General features: G+C 44.9%; 1 protein-coding gene across 11 annotated transcripts in view; it reads right to left on the reverse strand.

Moving 5' to 3' along the window:
- Positions 1–17,521, reverse strand: part of RERE (arginine-glutamic acid dipeptide repeats) — a 354,724-nt gene that overhangs the window by 35,002 nt on the left and 302,201 nt on the right. For 7 of the 11 annotated variants that reach the window (XM_040427238.1, XM_040427218.1, XM_040427229.1 and 4 more), the window contains 4 exons: positions 15,156–15,207; positions 11,394–11,518; positions 7,432–7,531; positions 2,453–2,551 (listed from right to left, as the gene is read on the reverse strand). In XM_040427238.1, coding sequence (XP_040283172.1) covers positions 2,453–2,551; positions 7,432–7,531; positions 11,394–11,518; positions 15,156–15,207 — 376 coding nt within the window. The remainder of the gene's footprint in view (positions 1–2,452; positions 2,552–7,431; positions 7,532–11,393; positions 11,519–15,155; positions 15,208–17,521) is intronic. The other 4 variants (XM_040427222.1, XM_040427211.1, XM_040427263.1 and 1 more) reach the window with 1 other exon arrangement.

The raw sequence follows: 17,521 nt of genomic DNA on the forward strand, positions 1-17,521 counted from the left end.
CGAATGTTGGGAGGGAATAGTCGTCAGACAGCTAGCAGAGGACACCGCTATTACATGCAGCAATGTCCTCCACAACATGGGGAGCAGCGATCGCTATGCAGGACAGCGGTGTGCCGGCGGCAGGTCTTTATTACATAGCATGATCTGCTGCTGGCATGTTGAAAGATCTGAATTACCAGACGGGCATTTGCTCGTTCATTGGGCAATCGTAGACAGTATTACAATGCCAGATAATCGCTAACGAGCGTTGCTACGAATGCTCGTTAGCGATTATCGGACAGAAAATCTGGATCTTCTGACTAAAAAAGGGGTTGTCTAATCAGCTAAAAAGATAGAGTAACACATTTGTCCACATTATAGAAGAAATTTACCAATTACTTCAATTTTGGCGGTGACTCCGCTTAAGCCTGATGGCGGTGTTTACAGATGCAGCAAGACCTCCCGTCTGGGGATCACGTTATCTTCCCTTTGGCTTGCTCTGTCCCCTTAGATGGAGCGCATCCGTCATTTGAACAAACGGCCTGCTTGTTTCTACAGTGCAAGTGCACTGCACGCCTGTAATCAGGTAGTTTACCCAAATGACTGGTACCCGCCATCAAAGGGGGAGGGGCAAACCGCAGGAGAGATCACACAGAAAAGACGAAATTCTCTGCACCTCCGTAATATAAAACAATCCTATTTTAAAAGACATAGCAGCATCTGCACGCCAACCACGCATTTCGTTCAATTAGATCTTAACAGTAGCTGCTCTTGCACTCCGCTGTATTTAATTCAGGTGAGATGGATAATCGATGGCAGCGTCAGTGAACTTATATGGGAATTTCCTTATGAGAGATCACACAATCGGCAGATGGGATGTCCTGCCGAAAAAGTAAGCTCTGTACTGTTCTAGACAGAAGACAGGCAAAAAGGGGAAGAAACAGACTAAATTAAAAGCAGTGTAACGGATCAGTTTCCGGTATGAGGAGCTCCTGCCAAAAAAGACACAAACAAGCTGATTTTTTTCTCTTATCCTGGGCAGGCCCTTTAAATGGCTTCTGACATCAGGAACATCGTTATTAACCTGACTTCAGATGTGCCAATGTCAGCTGGAGCCAACAGCCTTTGACCCTTCTTTCTATGTGCCTCCGTTTTTGTGAAAAATAACTTTTATTTTATGCAAATGAGCCTCTAGGAGCAATGTGGGTGTTGCCCCGACTCCTGGAGTCTCTGTTCTCCCTCATCATGTTGATTGACGGGGCCAGGCTGGATGATGTGAACACTGCCTGGCCCCGTCAATCCCAATGTTGAGGGCATGGCCAGAGGAGGGAGAACAGAGACTCTAGGAGTAGGGGCAACACCCACATTGCTCCTAGAGGCTGATTTGCATAAAATAAAAGTTCATTTTTCGCAAAACGGAGGCACAGAGAGTCACCATGTTCCTGATGACAGAAGCCCTTTAAGGTAAGGGTAAGGAACACTATGGGAGTCAACAGACGTTTCCCATTTCTAGGATCTCCCACCTCAAAGAGGTTTAAATATGGTTAGGACATAAATCTCATGTATTACTGTAAGTGATTCCATAAGAGACACAGGCAATGCGATGTGATTCTATTTTCGAGGGCATAAATCTGCCACCACCTCTGCTCCATCCAAGTACTAAAGGCCTGATCATGTTTTATTGGCTGTGCCATCTAATCTGACTTTTAATGTGTGATCTGCTTACATGCTGCTGAGAGGCCAGGGAAGAGATGTATTCCGCCAGGTGGATGCAAGTGTCTGCAGAGGGCGCAGCTACCTTCTTAGGCTCCATTCACACAACCTTAAGTGTTTTGCGGTCCCCAAATGGCAGATCCGCAAAGCAAGCATATACCGGCCGTATGCGTTCTGCATTTTGCGGACCACACATGGCTGGCACTATATAGAAGATGCCTATTCTTGTCTGCGATTGCGGACAAGAATAGGACATGCTCTATCTTTTTTGCGGGGCCCATTGAAATGAATAGGTCTAAACCCGTTCCGCAAAATTGTTGAACGGATGCGGACCCATTCACATAAGGACTCACAAGGACTGTGAAAGGACCCTAAGGCTACATGCACATGACCGTATGTGTTTTGCGCTCCTCAAATTGCGGATCCGCTAATAAAACGGATGACGTTCCGTATGGTATCCGTTTTTTTGGCGGATCCATTGTAATAATGCCTATCCTTGTCCGCAAACTATAAAAAAAATAGGACATGCACTATTTTTTTGGCGGGGCAACGGAATGGACATACTAATGTGGATAGCACACGGTGTGCTGTCCGTGTTTTTTTCGGAAGCATTGAAATGAATAGATCCGCATCCTATCCGCAAAAAAAACGGAACGGACACGGAAACAAACCACGTTCGTGTGCATGAGGCCTTAAGGGTAGGTTATACGCAACCTCTTGTCTGTGAAATGCCCCATCGTGGATCCCATCAGCGTCTTACCACTTCCTCCTCTGTCCAGCACTTCTCTATCAGTTTGGGAACAGGCTTCTTCACCAAACGTTGCAGCGCCTTCCCGGCATCGTAGTTGCTTTCATGTAGCTAGAAAGAGCACAAATATGAAGCAGAATTACACAGGATCCTATAATGAACAGTGGGGATTTTGTCCAATGCTCTCCAGTCAAAAATAATTTCAGGAGCCCAGTGCACTAATAATGGTATTTCAGAAATGCGGCAGGCAGCATGGGGTCTACAGGCCACCCCTAAAGGTTGTCTGTAACCTGCAACAGGCCACCTGTACACACCACTGGAGGATTCTGCATCTCCTCTGCTGGACGTACTAATCATATGCTGTCCTCCTCCATTCTGGGTTTTTCCTTGAATCACAGCAGATAAACGACAGCGCATTTCTTGTGCTGCACATCAGTCTGACGTGGAGGAAGCCGTCTGCAGAGGCTAAACCTTGCTATGAGCCACCACTTCTGCTTTACATACCCAGACGGGATACATTTCTAGCACTTTAGAGCCGCAGCTCACAGACATCCCCCTTACTCCCCCCTGTACTACACACGCAGCAAAGCTCCAGTAACCGAAAACAGAGCACTCAACATGCCTCCCCTATCCCTGAAGTCGAACGACCGCTCACGAAAAGCAAGTAAACACCAATCTCTAGGCCTGGTTTTTAGGTCTGCCAAAGGATAAGCAACATGCTCAGTTATGTTCAGCATTATGGTGCAACTTAAAGGGGTACGCCCATCTGAGCCATGGCTGTAATCAGAATACCCGTTTTATGCTGCAGGAAAGGTGGCCAGTTACAGAACCAGCCAAGTAGGCGGTGCCACACTGGGCGACTCCCATAGAAGTTGGCCTTTTTCATTATTCCATGAGATGGCAATACCCCTTAAATTTATCACTGTGTTATGTAGTCCCCTCCCCGGTACATGGAAGCAAGGACTCTGGTTGCCAATACAAATTTGGGTTTTAAAGTTTGGACTTTTGGACCTATGTGCCACAGGCAAATGACCAACCAAACATTTGATCTTATGCTCCTTTGCTTTACACATCAGCACACCTAGTGCCACTAGGTGCCAAGCTAACCGTGCCCCCTGGACTGATCCTATTCATTGTTGGCATAGAATGGGACATGCTCTATAGGTATATAAAGGGGAAGGCTAATCTGCCCCCAGAACCTACTGATGCAGTTATATAGAAACCGTGCGCACAGACTAAGCGTGCACTGAGCGGCGTACAGGTACATTCATGTATAAATGCCATCTGCCGCTGGTGCGATCTCGCCATTTCCTTTTTTAGTGGCACAGCTGGAAGGTTCCTTGGTTTCATAATGAACTCCATTCCGCGTCTCTCACATCTCAACACAGCGCTGCATTCTAATTTATATCTTCAATTACACCGCATATTCTAGAGATACCTTTCCTGTTTCTAAGCTGAATGGGGGTAGGAGAAGGCGGCTTTGGCAACCTGTGCTTCTATAATGAGCCATTACATTGCTAGCTCCTCACAATATATTACGGGCTTCGGATCTGCTTAGCCTCACGTATACCAGACAGAAATATCCATATTTCAAGATTTATTATCCATAGGAATAAATTCGGTTAAGTCTGGAAAAAAAAAATTACATTTCACAGATTGAAGGGGGGGAAAAAAAAATATATAAAAAAAATAAAATAAAACTGGAGCTAATCATCAGTTATGTGATATGATAAATGGACTATGAAAATGCTAGCATAATGTCCATTCTAGACAATGAACTGTCCACTGTTCCCCGCTTTGTATTAAAGATACACATTATAGAAAAATAAATAAAAAAAATGATACCGTGGAAGCCGTCCACTGGGTTTAGGTTGCTTCCTCCATTCAATTCTACATATAAAAATATAACCTGAATGGTGGGCAGGTTGGAAAACATTACACCAGTGTACACAACGTCGGGTTTGTGTGGGTTATACTGGCTTATTAGTTACCGCTCTGAAAATAATAGAATCCCTCAGCAGAGAAGCGGCGGCCTCCTGGGACGACTTGCTTCCACCATCGCCAGCTCAGCCTTATATTTAGAAGAGTTCCTTTTACATCGTGGCCGCCCACATTCTTACCCAGACGCGTAAAGGGATACCGCACACCACAAATAGCAGGGCCCAAGGACACTCTGAAAGGCCCAGTAGGTGCTACATTCCCATGGATGACTACATCTTATCAGCTCCATGGAAGCCCCCTCTCCGTCCTCTGCCTTGTCCGTGAACCATTAAATCACTGCTCTCTGGCTGCTGATAGCAGGTGCTGCTGGTATTGCAGAAATAAAGCCCTGAATTGTCAAGCCTGATTTATAGCAGGGATGGAAACCTTATTGAATTTCCATAATAATAAATGACACTGCTCATCCGGTGCCTTTATATCTCCCAGGGCTGCATATAACTACCTGGAAGCACCAGAGGCAACAACAAAGAGCGAGGCAGTACAAAGAGCTCGGTGACATATATACAAGACTCTCACTGTATTTCTATACTGCTGACATTCAGCAATACTGTACAGAGGATGCATTCGTTGTATCAGTGCCTGAGCCTTAGTTTCATATCCCTTCAATCATGCCCAACAAACCATACTTGGGCTACTTTCACACTAGCGTTTTAGTTTTCCGGTATTGAGATCAGTCATAGGGGCTCAATACCAAAAAAAAAAAACGCTTCAGTTTTGTTCCCATTCATTGTCAATGGGGACAAAACGTAACTGAACAGAACAGATTGCTCCAAAATGCGTTCTGTTCCCATACCGGAGAGCAAACCACAGCATGTTGTAGTTCGCTTTCCGTCCTGGGATACGGAGCAAGACAGATCCGGCATGACCCTCAATGCAAGTCAATGTGGACGGATCAGTTTTCTCTGCCACAATAGAAAAAGGATCCGTCCCCCATAGACTTTTAATGGAGTTCATGACGGATCCGTCTTGGCTATGTTAAAGATAATACAAGCGGATCCGTTCATAACGGATGCAGATGGTTGTATTATCAGTAACAGAAGCGTTTTTGCTGAACCCTGCCGAATATGGTAAAAACACTAGTGTGAAAGTAGCCTTATACAGTATGCTTTTCGACTGAGAAAGGGAAAAACAGTAGTACAAGGTGGTGAGTTATTTAATGTAATGCATCCACTGGCCAGGTCTGCTGTAGAAAAGGGGGTCCGGAGCTGAATATTCCCATTAGTTACGTTTATATGCCTTAATAGAATATAAACCGCGATTGTGTGGGTTAACAGTTTTAGGGGCATTTTTGCCTACTGTTTTTATTTTTTTTTGCATTTTTTTCTGTGCTTTGTCTGCAAAAACGCCAACCCCAGATGTAAGCTGAAAGTCTATGGGAGTTCTGAAACCTAGTACATACGAGCATTTTTTTTCAAGTAGTTCTTTTTTTAATTGTACTGCATTTTTTGTGTGCAAGGTGTTTATTCTTTTCATAGCATGCTGTAGCAATGGTATTTTTTCAGGCACTCAATAGGGAAAAAAAAACTGCTGAAGAAAACACTGTTCAGACACTTAAAAAAAGCGCCATAATAATACATATGACATAAAAAAAAAAATATAAGAACACTGCCAAACCAAATTCATGTGTAAGGGACCCTAAACCACCTCTTTCACTTCCCACATGGAATATAATTCATGGCTCCACAATGCTGGCCTGCAATGCAGATTGCTATGTGTTGTCTTCTAGATGGTATTACTCACAGCACGGTGGCCCAGTGCTGGGGTCCTCGGTTCGAATCCGACCAAGGACATGGAGTTTGTATGTTTTCCCTGGGTTTGTGTGGGTTTCCTCTGGTTTCCAAACACATACTGATAGGGACCTTAGATTGTGAGCCCCATTTGGGGACAGCTTCATGCTAATGTCTGTAAAGCGCTGCGCTATATAAGTGCATAAAATAAATAAAGAAATAAATATTCTCGCAAGGTTTTGTTACGATCACAAGGACCATGGGCACAATCTCAAAATATCTTAAGACTTTTAACCTAACCTTGCCAAAACTGCATTATGTCACATGCACCCATCAGTCACACATCTAAGGCAAATTATCCCATAAGGTGCATTGGGTCTTCATGTAATTTACAGAAGTGAAGCCCCACCTTAGGCTACTTTCACACTAGCGGTTTTTGCGGATCAGTCATGGATCTGCAAATACGCTTCTGTTACACGAATACAACCACATGCATCCGTCATGAACGGATCCGTTGTATTATGTCTTATATAGCCAAGACGGATCCGTCATGAACTCCATTGAAAGTCAATGGGGGACGGATCCATCTTGCTCCGCACCACACCGCAGACAGAAAAACGCTGCAGGCAGTGTCCGCCTCCAGAGCAGAATGGAGACTGATCGGAGGCAAACTGATGCATTCCGAGCGGAACTTTTTCCATTCAGAATGCATTAGGGCAAAACTGATCCGTTTTGGACCGCTTGTGAGAGCCCATGTCGGATCTCACAAACGGAAAGCCAAAACGCTAGTGTGAAAGTAGCCTTACTGGGGCAAAAGCACATACAGATCCAGACATGGACTACATCTCCACAATTTACCAGGAGGAAAAAGTATTTAAAAAAAATAAAAAAATAAATGATGTCCAGATAGAAGATCATAACTAATATCCATCAGTCGATAACGGCCTTCCACCTCTATGGTAATATTCAAGGTATGATTCATCTGCCTGTCAATTTGCATGATTGGAAAATGTCACATCCGCTGCAACCATCAGACAGCTGAAAACCACTTACAGCACCTCCCCAGTGACTTGCACAGAGTGCCAGGATAATACACACACGCCACAGTCTATTCCTGCTTAACAAATTGTTTAATAGTCCATATAAAAAAAAAATTAAGATTAAAAGGATGAAAAGACTGATGTTGAACATTACAATATATTCAAGAGACCAAATAAAGTACAACCACGGGAGGCTTGTGCACTTCCTAATGCCCATACTTACTGTGTTAAGTGCGTTGAGTGTTGTATCATCACGAGAAGCAGCAACGCAGCCATCTTCTGTAGACCCGCCATCACACATCCCTGCAAAGGCAGCCATGCTCCTGTGCAAAGAGATACACACGGGAAATGACTATAATGCTGGTTACACCCAAATAAGCTCATTGACAAAAAAATATAATGCACTTGAGTTGTTGGAATGGAATGAAACTTTCTATGTGTGATTGTAATGATGATGTATGTAAGGCTACTTTCACATTAGCGTTCTTGCTGGATCCGGCAAAAACGCTTCCGTTACTGATAATACAACCATCTGCATCCGTTATGAACGGATCCGGTTGTATTATCTTTAACATTGCTAAGACGGATCCGTCATGAACTCCATTGAAAGTTAATGGGGGACGAATTTGTTTTATATTGTCAGAGAAAACTGATCCCTTCCCCATTGAATGGCATTGTGGGTCATGACGGATCCATTTTGCTCTGCATCCCAGGATGGAAAGCATGCTGCGGTTTGATATCCGGTATGAGAACGGAATGCATTTTGGAGCAATCCGCTCTGTTCAGTTATGTTTTGTCCCCTTTGACAATAAATGGGAACAAAACGGAAATGTTTTTTTTCCGGTATTGAGAGCCTATGATGGATCTCAATAGCGGAAAATATTAACGCTAGTAAGAAAGTAGCCTAAGCGATTACAATATTAGAGCAAAAGGATAAGTTTATGGGGAAAAGCTGTACAATAGAAAGGAGGCTCAAGGACCCTGGTGGGCCACCTCTAGCTTGGATACAATGATGAGATATGGCCTCTAGCTTGGATACAAGATGAGAAACGGCCTGGATACAAGAGGAGATACAGTTGGCCACGAAAGCACACAGGTTCCATGTATGTATCCTGCGGCACATTCAGCTACAGACGTTACAGCTCGGCCTGTAGATCCTGTATACTCTTAGGCCTCTTTCACACGGGCGAGAATTTCGCGCGGGTGCAATGTGTGAGGTGAACGCATTGCACCCACACTGAATCCGGACACATTCACATCAATGGGGCTGTGCACATGAGCGGTGATTTTCACACATCACTTGTGCGTTGCGTGAAAATCGCAGAATGCTCTATATTGTGTGTTTTTCACGCAACGCAGGCCCCATAGAAGTGAATGGGGCTGCGTGAAAATCGCAAGCATCCGCAAGCAAGTGCGGATGCAGTGCGATTTTCATGCATGGTTACTAGGTGATGATCAGGATGGGGACCCGATCTTTATTATTTTTCCTTATAACCTTTGGTCCTTTTCTCCCAGGTCCTCAAAGAAGAGAAGCCGGGCTGCACGAACAAATGGATGAGGCGAGTTTAAAGAGGACCTTTCACCGATCCTGACATTGTGAACTAAGTATCATTACATATACAGCGGCGCCCAGGGATCTCACTGCACTTACTATAATCCCTGGGCGCCGCTCCGTTCTCCCGTTATGTCCTACGGTATGTTAGGGGACTTGGTTATAGTAGGCGGAGTCTGCCCTTGTTCTGCGGGCGTCTCCTTCTCTGGCTGTAGCGCTGGCCAATCGCAGCGCAGAGCTCACAGCCTGGGAGGTTTTTTTCTCCCAGGCTGTGAGCTCTGCGCTGCGATTGGCCAGCGCTACAGCCTAGGAGAAGGAGACGCCCGCAGAACAAGGGCAGACTCCGCCTACTATAACCAAGTCCCCTAACATACCGGAGGACATAACGGGAGAACGGAGCGGCGCCCAGGGATAATAGTAAGTGCAGTGAGATCCCTGGGCGCCGCTGTATATGTCATGATACTTAGTTCACAATGTCAGGATCGGTGAAAGGTCCTCTTTAAACTCGCCTCATCCATTTGTTCGCGCAGCCCGGCTTCTCTTCTTTGAGGACCTGGGAGAAAAGGACCAAAGGTTATAAGGAAAAATAATAAAGATCGGGTCCCCATCCTGATCATCACCTAGTAACCATGCATGAAAATCGCACCGCATCCGCAATTATTTTTATTAATTTTTTTACCCCTCCATCTCTAATTTACTTTGCGTTCTGTATTAAGAATGCTATTATTTTCCCTTCTAACCATGTTATAAGGGAAAATAATAAAATCTAAACACCGATCCTAAGCCTGAACTTCTGTGAAGTAGTCCGGGTTCGGGTCTGGGTACCAAACATGCCGATTTTACTCACGACCGTGCAAAACGCATAAAAACGCTTTGCACTTGCGCGGGAAAAAAATAAATATCTCACATTTTCCCGTAACGCACCCGCATCCTATCCGGCCCTCACACGCGACGCCCGTGTGAAAGAGGCCTTAGGCTGCCAAAGCTGGTGTCCCAGCTGGTCACATAAATGCTCAATTGGCAATAAATCTGGTGACCGGGCAGCCAAGGAAGTGATGTAATCTGGCAGAGACATTCCTGGGAAACCCTTGCTGTGTATGGGTGAAAAAGCCAGTTGGGAGCCCTACCATTAGAGACAACATGTGGCACCAGGATGTCCTGAACATATCGCTGAGCTGTTAGTGTCCCTCATATCACTACTAGGGGTGTCATATGCGATGGCTCCCAGATCATCACACCAGTAGCTGGCACAATGTGTCAGTTCAAAGCAAAGGCGCTTACCAGGAGGGCCTCCATACATGACCGTCATCAGATCCCAAACAGAACCTGGATTTGTTGCAGAAGATGATGGGGTTCAATTCCGTAGCAGTCCAGGTTTACAGTTTATACCACCACCGCAAACGAAGGAGATGGTGGCTGGCTGTCAGTGGCAGGATATGTAATGGGTGCCAGAACACCAAATTTCCTTTTGCTAAAGTGCCAGAAAATGGTTCAGGCACAGACAGGGGTGTGTAATGAAGGTGCCACCTGTGTCTGCATGGTGGACAACAAAACTATGGGAGCTGCTTGTGCTTGTTAGTGGATAAAACAATTATGTCCCCTGGTGGTCTGTCTGGGCCGTCTGGAGCCTGTTCGTCGTGTGTCCGTGCCTTCGCATAATTACTTCTCCCAATACCTTCTAACAGCTAGGTCAGAACAGCCTTGATGGCGGGCAGCTCCTCAAAACAACCAACCTACTTCTCTCAGTCCAATGATGCTCCCCCTCTTAAAGTCTGTCAGCTGGACAAAATGTTGTCAAGTACATTGTAGAGCAGGGATTAGCAACCTTCAGCACTCCAGCTGATGTGAAACTACAACTCCCAGCAAGCAAACATGCTTGGCTGCTCTAACTCCCATAGAAATGAATGAAGCATTCTGGGAGTTGTAGTTTCTGAACAGCTGGAGTGCCGGAGGTTGCTGATCCCTGTTGTAGAGGCATGTCTAGCAGTCAACGATCTCTCGCCAAGAGGTTTACCACCCAAAAGTGGCCGCTGAGAGCCTTTTTATAGGGCAGTGAAGCACTTTTACGCCCTCTTGTGGCAAGACCCAGTGTCTAATCAGACCACATCTGTAATCATTTACATATATTTTTTGTCATTGAGTGTAAAGAAACACTTTAGTCCTGCACAGGGAACTACAACATTGCCTCAATCATTTGAGGGTGGGATTGCACTGTGCAGGCAAAAGGAACTACAGTACCTGCATTCTTGGGACCAGCAGAGGTCCCATATATAAAGCAGGAGGAGCTGAACTGATTGATATATAGTTTTGTGGGAAATGATTCAGGATAACTTTTCACTTTTTCATTTTAGTTCCTGCTCGTTCTCCGGCCAGTGGGTGGTCCTACTCAGCGACTGGCAGCCCTGCACAAAGGACCCACAGAGGACAGACTAGAGGACGTATAACTACATGAGATGTACCATGTTTATAGTAAATGTGATGCCCCTTGTAGTTTGTGGAAGCTACAATAATTATAGCCATCAAACAAGGTTTAAACTGCTGTGGTACCAGTCATGTACCAGGCTTACAACTGGAGTCAGATGTCCATATATTGGCAAGGGCATAGTTGCAAAAAGACCTGTGGGAAAGCTCACCTGGCTGCCCGGAGATACATCAGCAGATCGCAGTCATTGACACCGGGCATCCACACCAGCTCTTCATGCTGAGTGATGGGATCACAGTCAGGGGAAGGGAAAGGTTGGAGATCAGGAAGCTTGGCCTGTTGAGCAGAGTAAGAGGTTAGGAACCCTCGGTCATACATTACACAGTACCTAAAACTGAGCAGATGAGACTCAAGTCAATGGATCACAACACTTACCATGGCAGGTTATTGCTAAGATATAAATAAATGTAAGTGTCACTGATCGGTGTACTGACTGGGACTGGATATAATCACTTGAAAGATTTAGACTGCACAATTTGATCCAAACCAACAGGAACACCCTGGCGAACCTGTAAGAGCTAGGGTGATCAGGCCAGTCTAACGCAATAAGATATGCAAAAAAGACAAGGTTCTGGGGAGAAGACTCTGCCATTAAACAGGTATTACTCTGTCGGGAGACCTAATTAGCATCTTTAGTCGACTGCAGCCATTTCAGCAGTAAGGATGGAGAGTACTTCACAGCAAACGGTTTCCAGCCTCTGTAATTACTTCTTACAGATGCAATACAAATCATACTTAAAAAGACAATATTTATCTGGAACCCGTCAATTATGAGTCAGCGGATCAGAGCCTTTGGCAGTGCGAACGTCGGCAAAATAGCCCAGGACATCTATAAAATATATTGCAGCTGGGATGCATCTATAAGATACTGTAGCTGGCCTGCTGATTATCTTTGCAAAACTATTTTAAAGAGGACCTTTCATGGGTCCAGACATTATAAACTAAGTATCAGGGTATATAGGGCATAGTGCAGGGATCTAACTGCACTTACTATTTTTCATGGGCGCCGCTCCGTTCGCCCGCTGTGGCCCCTGTTGTATTCTCCCGCCTGGTAATCTAATTTCAGCATCGGTACAGGGAGGAGGAGACTGAGTCTTTCTCCATGGGCGTCTCCTGAGTTCGTTTTTTCTCCCTGGCTGTGACGCTCTCCGCTGCGATTGAACAGCGCTACAGCCATGGAGAAGGAGACGCCCACGGAGAAAGACTCAGTCTCCTCCTCCCTGTACCGATGCTAAAATTAGCATACCAGGCGGGAGAATACAACGGGGGCCACAGAGGGCGAACGGAGCGGCGCCCAGAAAAATAGTAAGTGCAGTTAGATCCCTGCACTATGCCCTACATACCCTGATACTTTGTTTATAATGTCTGGACCCATGAATGGTCCTCTTTAAAGAGAGCCTGTCATCACAAACACAGTGCAGTCTGCAGGCAGCATGTTATAGAGCAGGAGGAGCTGAGCAGACCGATATATGGTTTTATAGGAAATTATTCAATAGAACTTGTAACTTATACATTTACATCTCTGCTTTTTCAGACTTCAGTTGTACACAGGGGAGGTGTTGTCAGTGACTGATAGTATTCTCTGTGTCAGTGTGTATTCATAGATAGCTGACAGCTGTACATGGGGGTGGACTGAAGTACAGAAACAGCAGAGGTTTAAATGAATAAATTACAAGTTTTATTTAATATTTTCCCACAAACCACATATCAATGTGCTCAGCTCCTCCTGCTGTATAACATACGGCCTGCACAGATTGCGCTGCATTTGGTGGGGACAGGACCGCTTTAACATTTGGTCATGAAGGGGTTTGGCCACTAAAAATATTCAAAGCTAAATGGGTATGAAATTCTATGCTGTGCCACAGCAATCAGACATATCTTTCAGATCACAAGGTCCCGGGCTGCCCATTACCCAGGTATGTAAACAACTCACCAACATGCCCACCACATACATTCAACCAAAATAATGGTGGTCATGTGGTTTAATTATGTAACTGCTTTGTCACCTGTTTTTGAAGGACTGCGGATGAGCCCCACCCCTTTAAAGTGTAGCATCACCTGCAGCCAATCTACATTTCCATAATATAGAATTTTCTAAGGCCTCTTTCACACGGGCGTTGCGGGAAAATGTGCGGGTGCGTTAGGGGAACACCCGCAATTTTTCCGCGCGAGTGCAAAACATTGTAATGCGTTTTGCACTCGCGTAAGAAAAATCGCGCATGTTTGGTACCCAAACTCGAACTTCTTCACAGAAGTTCGGGCTTGGGATCGGTGTTCTGTAGATTGTATTATTTCCCCTTATAACATAGTTATAAGGGAAAATAATAGCATTCTAAATACAGAATGCATAGTAAAATAGCGCTGGAGGGGTTAAAAAAATAATAATAATAATTTAACTCACCTTAGTCCACTTGATCGCAATGCCCGACATCTTCTTCTGTCTCCTTTACTGAACAGGACCTGTGGTGAGCATTCATTACAGGTCAAGGACCTGTGGTGACGTCACTCCGGTCATCACATGATCCATCACCATGGTAAAAGATCATGTGATGTACCATGTGATGACCGGAGTGACGTCACCACAGGTCCTTGACCTTGTAATGAATGCTCACCACAGGTCCTGTTCAGTAAAGGAGATGCCGGGCATCGCGATCAAGTGGACTAAGGGGAGTTAAATTATTTTTATTTATTTTTTAACCCCTCCAGCGCTATTGTACTATGCATTCTGTATTTAGAATGCTATTATTTTCCCTTATAACCATGTTATAAGGGAAAATAATAATGATCGGGTCTCCATCCCGATCGTCTCCTAGCAACCGTGCGTGAAAATCGCACCACATCCACACTTGCTTGCGATTTTCACGCAACCCCATTCACTTCTATGGGGCCTGCGTTGCGTGAAAAACGCAGAATATAGAGCATGCTGCGATTTTCACGCAACGCACAAGTGATGCGTGAAAATCACTGCTCATGTGAACAGCCCCATAGAAATGAATGGGTCGGTATTCAGTGCTGATGCAATGCGTTCAACTCACGCATCGCATCCGCGCGGAATAATCGCCCGTGTGAAAGGGGCCCTATAGACATCAAAAGACGGAATTGCTTTAATTCCCCTAGCGCTGTCAGGCTGTCCAAATAACTTGTACACATAAAAGGGGTATTCCATTATCATAAAGGATATGAGGTGCCACTACTTTAAATTAGGTTGGATCTGACTCTTGGATCCTCACCGATCCTGAAACAACCACTGTGCATGGGAACTGCAGCTCAGCTCCACTCAATGGGACAGCTGCTCAGCCAGGAGCGCTGTGGTGCAGGGAAAAACAGTGAAGGGGCATCAGCACTGATTTCCTTCTCAGGATCGGTGAGGGTCTCAAAAGGACCCATAACATTCATAAAGTGATAGCAATTTCTAGAAATATACCATCTCTTTATGCGATGGGAATACCTCTTTAATACACAGTTGCTACCCTTCAAGTCTATCAGCAGAACACAAACCACTCTGTGTCTATGGCAAGGTAAGCATAGGCCGTCATAAAACAGCGCGTGTCTGCTGACTGCAGCAAGGAAGTACTCTGCTAACACTGATGTCCTATCCTCAGGATCTGATCAGTGGGGGTCTGACAGCCCACCGTGCTCCTGTGATCTCTGTGCCCTCTTCCTAGGTCAGTAAGATCACACCCACTATCCAATAGACTATGCTGTGCTTGGTAAGCTGAGGATACGTTGAATATTAAACACTTGTAAAACCCATTTAACAGAACAAAAACTTAATATATTTATGTCAAGTGCCACATTAATGATTACAACAAAAAACAACCCCCCCCCCCCCCCCCCCAAAAAAAGAAAGAAAATACATAAAAAATTAATAAAGGGTGGAAGTAGGGGGTCAACGCAAAAGTTTAATTAACACTACCTGGTGACTAGGCCCCACACGAATCTCTCCTTGGGTGCTATTCAGCCTCCTGTAACACAAACACATATGAAGGATCATAAAAAAAGTATTCAACACCCATCAAGCATAAGTACAATTAGCATATTATACAGACAGGGAAAAAGTTACAAAGGGCTATCTGTACCCACTAGATTTCCACATAACACATGCAGGGCAATGGGTAAACAGGTCTGCCGGTGACAAGGTGTGAACAGAAAGTGGCAGGTGGCACTCCAGATCTGTCAAGTAGGTTGCAGATTGCGCCTAAAAGATCTGCACCGAGGTGACAGAGTTCAACACTGGCTCTTTGCCACTGCCAATCATGCCAAGACTGGACGACCCTGGAGACTGTGTGTCTGTACCTGCTGTACCCAGTGGAGGCGAGGGCCCTAATATTGTTGTGTCGGGTCAGTAATTCTAACTGCAGGACAATTGACACAATCCGATATATTTTTCCATAGTGCAATACATTCTTAAATATATACGGTTTATCTGAAAAACATATGGCAAAGTATCCCAAGTAGAAAATGGACTGAAAACCTATAGGATATGCTTCAATACAGTAACCAACAGTTTTCCCTGAGCTAGGGAGCAGAAACTAGCTACTATGATGTCTCCCATAGGCGGAAATACGGCACTTCTATTTCACTGTAGCACACCTGGAGAATCAGCTACACAGATTGTATCATACAGCAGTAGTGAGCAGTGTGGCTGGGAATCCAGAAAAGGGATGAGAAACTTCCAACAGCCTTCAGAAGCCTAGAGTGTCTGTGCCTCTGTCTCCCTCCAGCAGCTCACTTCTCCTCCCCTCTCTCCATATACTTCTATGGGCAGCATGTAACCTGATCCCTTAGTGGGCTGATAGTCCATCTAGTCTCTCATGAACTGGGGGACAATGATAAGTTCAGAGGGAGAGGAAGTGATTCATAAGTAGAGAAACAGGCATTTTTCTTTAAAATATATATTTCAACGTTTCTTCTCTGCTTGTACTATTGAGTGACAGAGGGATCATTTGCGTTTACATATTTCACTCCCTGCCTTCCTGGAGCCATAACTTTTTTTGCTGGGACAAGTTGCACTTTCTAATGACAGCATTTAATATTGGTGTAGTGGAAAGCTGAAACTAAAATTTCAAATGGGGTGTAACTGGAAAAGAAAATCCAATTTCGCCATAGTTTTATGCCAGGGCTCCATAGGAACATAGCTGTGGCAAGCATCAGATCCTTCAGAGGGCCCGAGGTTGCCAAAGGAACCAAATAGCTCCTTCGATCGCTGTGCGGGGAAGCTGATCGGGCCCCAGGAAAGACCGCTCAGATGCCATGGTCACAATTAATCACGGCATCTGAGGGGGATAAATGTGTGCTAACGCCCATCAATGGAAGATATAGATAAATAGTTAGATATTTTAGAGATGAGCAAATCAATTCTACCAAATAGATTTGCCTCATTAGAAGTCCACCTGTCTGCTGATTGACAGGGCTGGACATCTAGCCAAGCCCAGACGATCTGGACCCTGTGCTGCTGCTCCTAATAGCGATGCAGGTGCTGCCCCTTAGATTTGGATCCGGGAACGGGTGATTGTGCATGCTCTGCTACACTTCATGTGTGTGTATGTATGTAAAAAACAAAAAAATAAATAAAAATAAAAAATGGCCCACAAACGAAGGCTTTGGATCCAAAGGTCACCAATGCCTGATCATTTATTATTGAGATCAGGAAGTCAGCTCACCATTTATGTTGCAGTTATTTTGCAATATAATAAACAAAACAAAATAACACAAATAAATAAAATTAATCAGTTTTTTTTAATTATTATTATTTCTGCATGTCATGATTCTGTGCAGTGCTGGAGTCGGAGGTGATTTTATGCTCGCCAGCCAAGGGCCCCAGCTTTCTTGTGGGGACAATAGTTTCAGGGTACAGATATGGTATCAGTCTGTGCATGGAGACTGCACAGCGTGGTAATAATAGCAGTCACACTGTGAGACCACAGTTCTCTGCAGGGGACAGCAACATAACCGTGCACCCGTCACTGACACCCGAGTGTGAGGGCTTTAATGTACCGTCGCATGTAACTGAATCAAACACCCACCACTGCCATTGTGGTGTTGGGATCTAGAGGCAGAGGTTTATTCCCTGTGAGGAAGGTGTTAATTCTAGACTCCTGGACTACATCATTTCAACTGGGGGGGAGAAAAAAAAAAAATAGCAGAAAGACACAAAAGAAACTGATCTATCAAAGCAGTCTCCATGGCAACAACTTAATATTTCGGCCCTCTTCAGCTGCGGTGAATTACATAAAATGACAAGATCTTCTCTTTGAAAAAATGCTGGTTGCCATGGAA

The sequence above is a fragment of the Bufo bufo genome, chromosome 1 (assembly GCF_905171765.1).
Source record: "Bufo bufo chromosome 1, aBufBuf1.1, whole genome shotgun sequence".
Classification (NCBI taxonomy): domain Eukaryota; kingdom Metazoa; phylum Chordata; class Amphibia; order Anura; family Bufonidae; genus Bufo; species Bufo bufo.